General features: G+C 48.1%; 2 protein-coding genes across 2 annotated transcripts in view; one reads left to right on the plus strand and one right to left on the minus strand.

Annotated features, from left to right (window-relative positions):
- COL4A2 (collagen type IV alpha 2 chain) overlaps positions 1–7907 on the minus strand; it is a 257233-nt gene extending 249326 nt beyond the window's left edge. The window contains 2 exon segments of the mRNA XM_044284160.1: positions 2033–2124; positions 7772–7907. Of these exon segments, the coding sequence (XP_044140095.1) occupies positions 2033–2100 (68 nt within the window). The 5' untranslated portion in view covers positions 2101–2124; positions 7772–7907.
- A 1-nt stretch (position 7908) lies between these two features.
- COL4A1 (collagen type IV alpha 1 chain) overlaps positions 7909–13961 on the plus strand; it is a 207563-nt gene continuing 201510 nt past the window's right edge. The window contains exon 1 of the mRNA XM_044284161.1: positions 7909–8150. Coding sequence (XP_044140096.1) covers positions 8073–8150 — 78 coding nt within the window. The 5' untranslated portion in view covers positions 7909–8072. The remainder of the gene's footprint in view (positions 8151–13961) is intronic.

The raw sequence follows: 13961 nt of genomic DNA on the forward strand, positions 1-13961 counted from the left end.
GGGGTCGTTGATCCAGGGAGTTATTCTGATTGCCTGATTGGAGTCAGGAAGGAAATGTTTCCCCTAAAGTGAAGGGAAATTGGCTTCTACCTCACAGTTTGTTTGTTTTTGCCTTCCTTTGGATCAACTTTTTTCAGCCTTATAAACTATGCTACTATGTTAAAACTGATATAAATGAAGATACATTTCTTGGGGTGGCTGCTCACGCCCCCTATGTATTTTCAGGTGGTTCTCTTGAACCAGAAACCAGCATGACAAATATGTAATGTAAGACATCTACAGGAGGGTAATTACTTTTAAACAGCACTGTGCCTCATGGGAACAATGAGATTATTTGGTTAGTGGATGCAGATTACATAGGATACCAAAAGAAAATGATGGCGTAGTTCCAGGGGTCAAAGCGGCTGCACCTGCAATCGGGCCTATAAGTCAATGGTTCCACAGGCCCCCCTCACCATAGAAATGCTCGACTGCCTGACACAGTGTGGCCTGACTCAAGTGTCCCCCAGCCACAATCACCTGGAGGCTACTGCTTCTAGGAAGATGTGAATGGGGGGGGGGGGGGAATGACAGAGGCAAGAGATGAGTGCACACCGCTGCCCACACAAGTCTGGCAATGAAGGGTAAAGTTTCTGTGGCCGGTACAGCTGAGGTGTATGTAGAAATGTGAGCGTGGAGCACCAGCCTCTCTGTATATGGGGACTGTAAAGTACAAGAACATGTATTATGGGACTGTGTATGAGTATGAGCCCCCGCCCCAATTTCCAAGCATGTATCAGTCACTTACTCCAAGCAACATGGAATGTAAGGTGTGACTTCTCATATTTCATATGTCGAAAAATTTTAATAAAAATTGTAATAAAAAAATGTCCTGCTCTGCATCTCCCAGTTTATCTGTCTGCGTCAGAAAAAGTGGAGCAGGTGCCTTATAACTTCTGCGCTCAACGTATTCCCACCGGACAATTGGTGTAAATACATTGATAAATCCCTTGCTTTTCTTCACACAGTAAATGATAAAACCGTCTGCCTGCAAGCACCACTAGGGGGAGCTCCGTGTATAGGAATCTATACATTTACCAATTACCTCAATGGAGTTTTTAACCAGTTCTACACCAGGCTAGTTAACTCCCTTCCTGACTAGGGACATTTCAGTTTTTTTTAGCACGTGTCATTGAAACTTTTTTTTTTTTGCGTTTGGTCATGTAAATAGTTTTGCACTTTTTTCAGTGATACATGGGGCATTTTTTTCAGTAATTTTTATTTTAGCATTTATTTATTTTTAACAGAAAAAATAAAAAATGTGTGAAAATTGTTTGTTTTTCACACTTTTTCAATATTTGTATATATTTATATATAGATGTAAAGCATTTTGATTTGCATACATATCTGGCGTAGCTATAGGGGTCAAAGTGGTTGCAGTTGTGACCAAGTCCATAACACTCACCACACTAATGCCGCTCTGCTGCCTGACATAGCATGGCATGCATCCGTGTTTGGCAAGCTGAACCCAGTTACTGAACTTTGCCCATTATCCCTCAGCTACTCCTCTTGCTTCTTTTAACACCAAGAGATAATTATAAGTAGCATATTAAGTTAAACATATTTCAAAATTCTGGTTGAAAGAGTAATCTTATTCTAGGGCGTGTTGTGATCTCATATCAGGGGCGTAGCTATAGGGGGTGCAGAGGTAGCTACCGGGCCCAGGAGCCTGAGGGGGCCCAAAGACCCTTGTGCCACATAAGATACCTGTATTATAGAAAGTGCATGCTGGTCAAGTTACACCTCTGACTGGAGGGAAGGGGATTAGGTCAAGAATTAGGCATGGGGGGGGATCAATTTTTTCCTTAGGCAGCATGAAGGTTATGTGCTTCCCTGCCCCTGGCCAGAAAGCACTGATGGAAGGGGGGCCCAAGCAGAACTCTTGCACCAGGGCCCATGAGCCTTTAGCTACGCCCCTGTCTCATATTCAGCAGGTAAGAACTCTTACATGTACTGCAACAGTACTTTCATTTGTAAGTGCGCATCTACTTACCATGACAAACTGTTCTTCCATTGCTGATGGTTCCTATGGCATTGTGTAAGCCTTTCACTGAGCGCCATGCTGACTAATTGTCCCCCGACTATCTATCAGAGAAAACAGGAAAAATGTAGAACAGATAGGAATTACTCATATAGCTTTAAAGGGAACCTTATGCTGTCCTCACTGAGCACAAACTAGTGACAGATACATTTATTTCATGGGGCATCAATCATGAGATAATATTTAGCTGGTTACCAAGACCCTGATGCATTATCATTGTGGCCTGTGTTGAAAGAAGAGTCATGGCTGACTAAGAAGAGTCCGGCTAATCCATGAGCTCCTGCTCTCCCCGCCCACCTGCTGATGATTGGCCGTTCAAGAGAAAACTCAGGAGAAAATAGCCAATCATCAGCAGGTGGGCGGGGAGAGCAGTAGCTCAACTCTTCTCAGGCAGCCTGTGACTCTTCTCCAGTCTAAGCTGTGATGATTACACGTCAGGTTCTCAGCGACCACCTAATGAGTAGCGCGGAGCGAACTTGTCATATGCAAGTTCGGTGTTCGGGTACAGGTTATCTTATCTTATACGCAGTGTTTTTCTGTTCACGATGTGGTGCGGAGCAAGACGGATCCATCCTGACACACAATGTAAGTCAATGGGGACGGATCCGCAAAAAACTCTAATGTGAAAGTAGTTTAAGGGTACTTTCACATTAGCAGAAGGACGGATCCGACAGGCTGTTCACCTTGTCATATCTGTCCTGCCGTTATTTTGCCGTGCAGCTGGACTGCCGCTCCATACCAATTGACTATTATGGGGATGGGGGCGGAGTGCTCTGCCCCCGCCCCCCATTATAGTCAATGGGGACGGAGCAGCAGTCTGGCGGGACGGCAAAATAGCGGCAGGACGGATCCCACAGGGAAACCAGCCTGTTGGATCCGTCCTGCCGCTAGTGTGAAAGTAGCCTAAGCTGGACATGGCTGCTGTTCCCGGCACGTCATTAGAGAAAGCCTGGCTACTAGAGGTACATTATCGCCTTATGATATTTCTGAAAACTCCACCATAGACGTGAAAACTGGAGCATGCATGTTTATTACAATGAGAAGAGGAGATTTAGCTGCTGCCAAAGGTCTCTGGCCAACATGCCTGATCAGTCCTCCTGTTAGAAGACAGTTATCAGACCCCAATACACAACATTTCAACCTCAGCTGCTTTGTCGGATGCTTCTCAAATGGACGCCCAGATATTTATTTTTCATTTAAAGGAAGCTGTCACCTTATTTTACTGCCTTCTCCAAGAACCCAGGACCACCTCCTCCGAGAGCTTGGCACCACCTCCTCAAACAGCCCAGGAGAGACTCCTCCAAGATCCCAAGACCACCACCTCTAAGAGCCCAGGACCACCACCTCTAAGAGCCCAGGACCACCTCCTCCAAGAGCCCAGGATCGCCTCCTCTAAGAGCCCAGGACCCCCTCCTCTAAGAGCCCAGGACCCCCTCCTCTAAGAGCCCAGGACCCCCTCCTGTAAGAGCCCAGGACCACCTCCTGTAAGAGCCCAGGACCACCTGCTGTAAGAGCCCAGGATCGCCTCCTCTAAGAGCACAGGATCGCCTCCGCCAGGAGCCCAAGATCACCTCTCCCAAATGCCCAAGATTGCCTCTCCCAAATGCCCAACTGACGCTCAGACTCACAGTAGGTAGAGTGCATGCGTTGCAGGCAGAATTGAATGAAAATAGTGAAGTTGCACAAGGGGGCAGGACTGGAAGATGCAAAGGGCAGGTTCTTGGAACAAATGAAGAGGCGGTCTTGGGCTCCTAGAGGAGGCCGTCTTGGGCTCTTAGAGGAGGCCGTCTTGGGCACTTTGAACAGGTTGGGCCTCATTAGCATGCCAATCAAATTTCATTTTCTGGAGTTCGGAAGTACGGTTAATGTTAAAAAGGGATTAAGCTAGACAGCACTACATTGCATTGCCGTGGATTATATATATCAAAATTAGGCAACAAATTCTCTTTAATATCTGTATCTGTGATTCAACGAATTTCAACATCAAAGTGGCCTTCTCATCTGCATACACATGCACAGCTCTCCACATTGAATTCTGGGCAGGAGAGGTTGTTGGGAGACCCCCATTCTGGAGATAGGTGAGTGTCCTAGAGGTGTGACCCACATCTGTCAGGCATTTATGGCTTATCTTGTAGGTCTGCCATCAATATTCGAGATAGGTTTACCCCTTTAAACAGATTGTCTCATGAAGACAACCCCTGCTTCTATGTCCTATTACAGCAAATTAAAGTCATAGAGGTAGACCTCTCTACAGGTGAGAGATTCTGTGTGAATGTCTCCTGTTCTGGTATTGCCCCCATGGAATATTCAGTTTCCTCTATAGTCGTCCTGTAGCTGGTGCTGCAGCTCGATCCCATTCACTTGAAATGGATCTGTAGTAAATGAAGCTGTGCCAGTTAATGCCACTTGTTGTGGCATGGCTGCACACACATATACAGTAATGATTGATCTGTTTACTGGCAGGCGAGGACCAAACTGTAACTGATGATAGGCACAGCAGCCGGACTCGGGCATGAGTCTGGCTGATCTGTCCATCATCCGTTATGGCCCAGCAGATGCGATACAGTGACGCCATCATGTCTCCGGGGCGCAGTAGGAGAGTGAACAGACAGGGATCATCCCTTGGCCCATGCACTTTCCTCCTCAACTAAGCAGGCACAGTGACATGGGGAGAACAGGGCTAAATGAGAATTACTTTTTTAACTTTTATTAACATCACAGGGCAGCACTACTGAACGGGGAGCACCTATGGGGTATAACTAATGTTAAGGGGCACAAAGGGGGCATAAGTCATAACTAATGTGAAGGGGAACTAAGGGGCATAACTACTATGTATCGGGCACTAAGGGGGCATTCTACTGTGGGCAGGGGCGTAGCTAAAAGCTCATGGGCCCTAGCGCAAGAGTTCAGCTTGGGCCCCCCCTTCCCTCAGTGCTTGCTGGAAAGGGACAGGGGAGCACGTAGCCTTCCTGCTGCCTGAGGCAAATTCTTGACCTAACCCCTTCCCTCCAGCCAGAGGTGTAAATTGACCAGCATGCACTTTCTATAATGCCAGTGTCTTATGCGGCACAAGAGTCTTTGGGCCCCTCAGGCTCCTGGGCCCGGTAGCGACTGCTACCTCTGCACCCCCTATAGCTACGCCCCTGACTGTGGGTGGCACAACTTTGTGGAGGCATTAAGAGGGCATTCTGCTGTGAAGGAGGCACTAAGGGTACACAGCTACTTTGTGCGGCACTAGAATTGTTGCCGCCCCAGAATTGTCGCTTCATGGGTAAAGCAAGGAGGGGAGGTGACAGGTCCTGCTTAAGACCTACATGCTCCAAGAGAGGGATCAGCAACCACAGGCACTCCAGCTGTTCTGAAACTACAACTCCCAGGATCCTCCTTTCACTTCTATAGAAGTTACAAGAACAGCTGAGTAAGTGTGCATGCTGGGAGTTGTAGTTTCACAGCAGCTGGAGTGCAGACGGTTGCTAAATCCTGTTCTAAGGTATGGTATGCTCCAATATAGTATTTGTAAAAAATTAGGACCATGAGAACTGATCTTGAGGACTTTTCTAAGAATACGGCTGAGATACTTTTATACAATATTGTAAGTATATAGAGTTAATACACACCCTGCAGTGTATTGGAAGGTCCGAGCACATGAAGAACAAGGACTACAACTGAAATAAAGCCATTTAGTACTAAAGTCACATTGTAGTCCTATGTAAATAAAGCTTTGAGGGGTGTTCCCTGTCTACTGAGTACAGTTTTAGGGAACCGGTGCCCCTAATACTACATCACCCATGCAGTGATGTGAGGTGCCCCTAATACTACATCACCCATGCAGTGACTGTGAGGTGCCCCTAATACTACATCACCCATGCAGTGACTGTGAGGAGCCCCTAATACTACATCACCCATGCAGTGACTGTGAGGTGCCCCTAATACTACATCACCCATGCAGTGATGTGAGGTGCCCCTAATACTACATCACCCATGCAGTGACTGTGAGGTGCCCCTAATACTACATCACCCATGCAGTGACTGTGAGGAGCCCCTAATACTACATCACCCATGCAGTGAATGTGAGTTGCCCCTAATACTGCATCACCCATGCAGTGATGTGAGGTGCCCCTAATACTACATCACCCATGCAGTGACTGTGAGGTGCCCCTAATACTACATCACCCATGCAGTGACTGTGAGGTGCCCCTAATACTACATCACCCATGCAGTGATGTGAGGTGCCCCTAATACTACATCACCCATGCAGTGACTGTGAGGTGCCCCTAATACTACATCACCCATGCAGTGAATGTGAGCTGCCCCTAATGCTACATCACCCATGCAGTGAATGTGAGCTGCCCCTAATACTACATTACCCATGCAGTGACTGTGAGGTGCCCCTAATACTACATCACCCATGCAGTGACTGTGAGGTGCCCCTAATACTACATCACCCATGCAGTGAATGTGAGGTGCCCCTAATAATACATCACCCATGAAGTGAATGTGAGGTGCCCCTAATACTACATCACCCATGCAGTGACTGTGAGGTGCCCCTAATACTACATCACCCGTGCAGTGAATGTGAGCTGCCCCTAATACTACATTACCCATGCAGTGACTGTGAGGTGCCCCTAATACTACATCACCCATGCAGTGACTGTGAGGTGCCCCTAATACTACATCACCCATGCAGTGAATGTGAGGTGCCCCTAATAATACATCACCCATGAAGTGAATGTGAGGTGCCCCTAATACTACATCACCCATGCAGTGACTGTGAGGTGCCCCTAATACTACATCACCCGTGCAGTGAATGTGAGGTGCCCCTAATACTACATCACCCATGCAGTGAATGTGAGGTGCCCCTAATACTAGATCACCCATGCAGTGAATGTGAGGTGCCCCTAATAGTACATCACCCATGCAGTGACTGTGAGGTGCCCCTAATACTACATCACCCATGCAGTGAATGTGAGGTGCCCCTAATACTACATCACCCATGCAGTGAATGTGAGGTGCCCCTAATACTACATCACCCATGCAGTGACTGTGAGGTGCCCCTAATACTAGATCACCCATGCAGTGAATGTGAGGTGCCCCTAATAGTACATCACCCATGCAGTGACTGTGAGGTGCCCCTAATACTACATTACCCATGCAGTGAATGTGAGGTGCCCACAGCTTTCTCCATAGATAACTGGAGGGAGGGGGTCACTAACCAGCAGGGGTCTACACCTAGAAATGGGGGGTGCTCCATGCTGGAAAGCTCAGTGACAATGTGTCAGCCTGGCACTACCCTGAGGTACATGTCCCGGGCTCCATGCTGACTGTTCCCATACACGCAGTTGTGATCTATCCTGTGGATGTCCATAATATTCCACCTCATTTTCACTGACTGCAAGCAGAGCTCTGGAAAGCTTTCTGACAAGTGCAAAAGCAGATTGTGGTACAATTACTGAGAGCAGTACATACTGTAGAGGGAGTACAGTAGATGCCTATAAATGTCGCGACACCACTTACCGTCCTGACACCTCACTGACTAACCGTTCACTAGTTTCCGCTCCTTATACAGTTACTTCATATGAGGGAGCACTTTAATACTACATCCCCACTATCTAAGAGACACGTAGAGTATAACCCCCATCGTAGCCAGTAGGCATTCCGGGGACGGTAACCTCCCGGTGCACAGCCACTTACCAGCAGCTTCTCATGTCAGCACAGCCCGGCGCAATGTTCCCTCCGAGGTGGAAAGTTCCTTCTTGTGCTGGGGACTTGAGTTCTTCAGCACAGACGAGGGGTTCAGCTTCATTGAGGTCCTGTGTGAGGAGGGTGGGGGTTGTAGTGGGAGGGGAGTTAGCGCCAACAAACTGCGACCTTTTCTCAGCGCTCATTTCACATTGCGCTCGGACAACAGGGAGCTTGTGAGGAGATGCTGCCAGCTGCGGCATCTTACTAATACCAAGAGACACGGTGCCATCCTCCAGCCCCGGCACAGAGCATGGCAAGGACCACGAGCTGGAGGCTGCTGGCGCTGCTCTTCCTTCTACAGGAGCTCCTCAGCTGCTGCCAGGCTGCGGTAAGTGCACCTTGTCCCTCACTGACCACTGAGGTGATACTCTCTATACTCGCAGTAAGGTGTGTGGTAACTGCTACCAGAGCAAGGTATAATCAGCTGCAAGGCTACAGTGTAGTAACAGGTATCGTATCCACAGGGTTTGGTAGAGGTTCAAGCATGGTCTCTGTTCACACTTGCACTAATTCTGTCAGGTTTTCATTGCTCCTTGACAGACAGAGGAAACTTAACAATGGGTCTATCAGGATCCATCACAAAAGGATCCTAACTGACTCATGGCAGTGAAATAGAAGCTCTAGGACCCTAGTGAAGAGCAGCCTATGCTTACAGATATGGGGGAGATTTACTAATACTGTGTCATATAGCATGGACCTAGACCAGGCATGCAGCAGATATGGGGAGATCTGTCACATAGCATAGACCTAGACCAGGCATGCAGCAGATATGGGGGAGAAAGGTCACATAGCATAGACCTAGACAGGGTATGCAGCAGATATGGGGGAGATCTGTCACATAGCATAGACCTAGACCAGGCATGCAGCAGATATGGGGAGATCTGTCACATAGCATAGACCTAGACCAGGCATGCAGCAGATATGGGGGAGAAAGGTCACATAGCATAGACCTAGACAGGGTATGCAGCAGATATGGGGGAGATCTGTCACATAGCATAGACCTAGACCAGGCATGCAGCAGATATGGGGGAGAAAGGTCACATAGCATAGACCTAGACAGGGTATGCAGCAGATATGGGGGAGATCTGTCACATAGCAAAGACCTAGATTGGGCATGCAGCAGATATGGGGGATATCTGTCACGTAGCATAGACTTAGACTGGGCATGCAACAGATATGGGGGAGGTCTGTCACAAAACATAGACCTAGACCAGGCATGCAGCAGATATGGGGGAGGTCTGTCATATAGCATAGACCTAGACCGGGCATGCAGCAGATATGGGGAGATCTGTCACATAGCATAGACCTAGACCAGGCATGCAACAGATATGGGGGAGGTCTGTCATATAGCATAGACCTAGACCGGGCATGCAGCAGATATGGGGAGATCTGTCACATAGCATAGACCTAGACCAGGCATGCAGCAGATATGGGGGAGATCTGTCACATAGCATAGAACTAGACCAGGCATGCAGCAGATATGGGGGAGATCTGTCACATAGCAAAGACCTAGATGGGGCATGCAGCAGATATGGGGGAAATATGTCACATAGCATAGACCTAGATCGGGCATGCAGCAGATATGGGGGAGATCTGTCACATAGCATTTGACCTAGACCAGGCATGCAGCAGAAATGGGGAGATCTGTCACATAGCAAAGACCTAGATTGCGCATGCAGCAGATATGGGGGAGATCTGTCACATAGCATTTGACCTAGACCAGGCATGCAGCAGATATGGGGGAGATCTGTCACATAGCATTTGACCTAGACCAGGCATGCAGCAGAAATGGGGAGATCTGTCACATAGCAAAGACCTAGATGGGGCATACAGCAGATATGGGGGAGATCTGTCACATAGCATAGACCTAGACCGGGCATGCAGCAGATATGGGGGAGGTCTGTCACATAGCATAGACCTAGACCAGGCATGCAGCAGATATGGGGGAGAAAGATCACACAGCATAGACCGATACCAGGCATGCAGCAGATATGGGGGAGATCTGTCACATAGAATAGACTTACACGGGACATGCAGCATATATGGGGGAGATCTGTTACATAGAATAGACCTAGATAGGGCATGCAGCAGATATGGGGAGGATCTGTCACATAGCATAGACCTAGACCAGGCATGCAGCAGATATGGGGGAGATCTGTCACATAGCATAGACCGATACCAGGCATGCAGCAGATATGGGGGAGATCTGTCACATAGAATAGACTTACACGGGACATGCAGCATATATGGGGGAGATCTGTCATATTGCATAGACCTAGATAGACCAGGCATGCAGCAGATATGGGGAGGATCTGTCACATAGCATAGACCTAGACCAGGCATGCAGCAGATATGGGGGAGATCTGTCACATAGCATAGACTGATACCAGGCATGCAGCAGATATAAAGGAGAACTGTCACATAGAATAGACCTAGATGGGACATGCAGCATATATGAGGAGAGATCTGTCATATAGCATAGACCTAGACCAGGCATGCAGCAAATATGGGGAAGGTCTGTCACATAGCATAGACCTAGACCAGGCATGCAGCAGATATTGGGGAGATCTGTCACATAGCATAGACCAAGACCAGGCATGCAGCAGATATGGGTGAGATCTGTCACATAGCATAGACCTAGACCAGGCATGCAGCAGATATGGGTGAGATCTGTCACATAGCATAGACCTAAATAGACCAGGCATGCAGCAGATATGGGGGAGATTTGTCACATAGCATAGACCTAGACTGAGCATGCAGCAGATATGGGGGAGATCTGTCACATAGCATAAACCTACACCGAGCATGCAGCAGATATGGGGGAGATCTGTCACATAGCATAGACCTAGACTGAGCATGCAGCAGATATGGGGGACATCTGTCACATAGCATAGACCTAGACCAGGTATGCAGCAGATATGGGGAGATCTGTCACATAGCATAGACCTAGACCAGGGATGAAGCAGATATGGGGGAGATCTGTCACATAGCATAGACCGAGACCAGGCATGCAGCAGATATGGGGTAGGTCTGTCACATAGCATAGACCTAGACCAGGCATTCAGTAGATATGGGGAAGGTCTGTCACATAGCATAGACCGAGACCAGGTATGCAGAAGATATGGGGAAGATCTGTCACATAGAATAGTCTTAGACGGGACATGCATCAGATATGGGGGAGATCTGTCACATAGCATAGACCTAGACCAGGCATGCAGCATATATGGGAGAGATCTGTCACTTAGCAGAGACCTAGACCAGGCATGCAGCAGATATGGGGGAGATCTGTCACATAGCATAGATCTAGACCAGGCTTGCAGCAGATTTGGGGGAGATCTGTCACATAGAATAGACCTAGACCGGGCATACAGCATATATGGGGGAGATCTGTCACACAGAATAGACCTAGACTGGGCATGCAGCAGATATGGGGGAGATCTGTTACATAGAATAGACCTAGATAGGGCATGCAGCAGATATGGGGAGGATCTGTCACATAGCATAGACCTAGAGCAGGCATGCAGCAGATATGGGTGAGATCTGTCACATAGCATAGACCTAAATAGACCAGGCATGCAGCAGATATGGGGGAGATCTGTCACATAGCATAGACCTAGACCGAGCATGCAGCAGATATGGGGGAGATCTGTCACATAGCATAGACCTAGACAGGGCATGCAGCATATATGGGAGAGATCTGTCACTTAGCATAGACCGAGACTAGGCATGCATCAGATATGGGGGAGATCTGTCACATAGCATAGACCTAGACCAGGCATGCAGCAGATATGGGGGAGATCTGTCACATAGCATAGACCTAGACAGGGCATGCAGCATATATGGGAGAGATCTGTCACTTAGCATAGACCGAGACTAGGCATGCAACAGATATGGGGGAGATCTGTCACATAGAATAGACCTAGACGGGACATGCAGCATATATGGAGGAGATCTGTCACATAGCATAGACCTAGATGGGGCATGCAGCAGATATGGGGAGATCTGTCACATAGCATAGACCTAGACCAGGCATGGAGCAGATATGGGGAGATCTGTCACATAGCATAGACCTAGACCAGGCATGCAGCAAATATGGGGGAGATCTGTCACATAGCATAGACCTAGACCAGGCATGCAGCAGGTATGGGGGAGATCTGACACATAGTTTAGACCTAAACCAGGCATGCAGCAGATATGGGGGAGGTCTGTCACATAGCATAGACCTAGACCAGGCATGCAGCAGATATGGGGGAGATCTGTCACATAGACTAGACATAGACCGGATATGCAGAATATATGGAGGAGATCTGTCACATAGCATAGACCTAGACCAGGCATGCAGCAGATATGGGGAGATCTGTTACATAGCATAGACCTAGATAGAACAGGCATGCAGCAGATATGGGGGAGATATGTCATATAGCATAGACCTAGATGGGGCATGCAGCATATATTGGAGAGATCTGTCACATAGCATAGACCTAAACCAGGCATGCAGCAGATATGGGGGAGGTCTGTCACATAGCATAGACCGAGACCAGGCATGCAGCAGATATAGGGAGCTCTGTCACATAGCATAGACCTAGACAAGGCATGCAGCAGATATGGGGGAGATCTGTCACATAGAATAGACATAGACCGGATATGCAGCATATATGGAGGAGATCTGTCACATAGCATAGACCTAGACCAGGCATGCTGCAGATATGGGGAGATCTGTTACATAGCATAGACCTAGATAGAACAGGCATGCAGCAGATATGGGGGAGATATGTCATATAGCATAGACCTAGACGGGGCATGCGGCAGATATGGGGAAGATCTGTCACATAGCATAGACCTAGATGGGGTATGCAGCAGATATGGGGGAGATTTGTCACATAGAATAGACCTAGACCAGGCTTGCAGCAGATATAGGGAAAATCTGTCACATAGCATAGACCTAGACGGGGCATGCAGCATATATGGGTGAGATCTGTCACATAGCATAGACCTAGACGGGGCATGCAGCAGAAATGGGGTAGATCTGTCACATAGCATAGACCTAGATGGCACATGCAGCAGATATGGAGAAGATCTGTCACATAGCATAGACCTAGGCCGGGCATGCAGTATATATGGCGGAGATCTGTCACATAGCATAGACCTAGACGGGGCATGCGGCAGATATGGGGGAGATCTGTAACATAGCATAGACCTAGGCTAGGCATGCAGCATATATGGGGGAGATCTGTCACATAGCATAGACCTAGATGGGTCAGCAGAAGATATGGGGGAGATCTGTCACATAGAATAGACCTAGGCCAGGCATGCAGCAGATATGGGGAAGATCTGTCACATAGCATAGACCTAGGCCCGGGATGCAGCAGATATGGCGGAGATCTGTCACATAGCATAGACCCATAGAACTGCTAAATGGCACAGGGCAAAGGCATATTTTTGGAGATCCTGTGACGTACCGGGCTCTCCATGAGCCTGCCAGGAAGTCCGTTGACGTCACCGACACTGATGGGCGGAAGCTTCCACCCGGTAGTGTGTTATGGTAAACAAAAGAGCCTGTGCCAGGCAAGAGAGCGCATCGGAGCATGAGATGCTCCGATGCTAGCCTCAGGGGGGCTGCCTGGGTGAAAATAAGGGTATGTCCGGGTTCAGCTCTGAACCCGGACAACCCCTTTAATATGCTATAGCAACTTATCAAAATGGGGTTCAAAGTGCTGAGACCCACGCCTAAAGTTAGTACGAGGAGATAGAAGGGCTCACATAGTGTGCACTCTCCTCACCGGAGGAGATGGAAGGGAAATGGACTCAATAGAAAGTCTATGGGCCCTTCTCAATTACATCTGCAGCAAGGAGAGAGGGCACTATATGTGAGCACTTCTCTTGCCTCGTTCTAGCGATTGTCATGGTTGTAGCACTCTAACACCCAGCAATCATATATAGCATGTCTCTATGATCAAAAATTTTCCCAAAGTACAGCGCCACTTTAAGTGTTTCTGGTATATTCCCAATATATGCCATCAATGCTTGATAGAGGTGGGTCGTATATCTGTAAAATGGGGGAACTGTAATATCCCCCATTCACTGATATATTGCTGCCAGAGTTTCTGTTGTGTTCAATCCAGCCAAGGCCACATATATC

The sequence above is a fragment of the Bufo gargarizans genome, chromosome 3 (genome assembly GCF_014858855.1).
Source record: "Bufo gargarizans isolate SCDJY-AF-19 chromosome 3, ASM1485885v1, whole genome shotgun sequence".
Taxonomy (NCBI): Eukaryota; Metazoa; Chordata; class Amphibia; order Anura; family Bufonidae; genus Bufo; species Bufo gargarizans.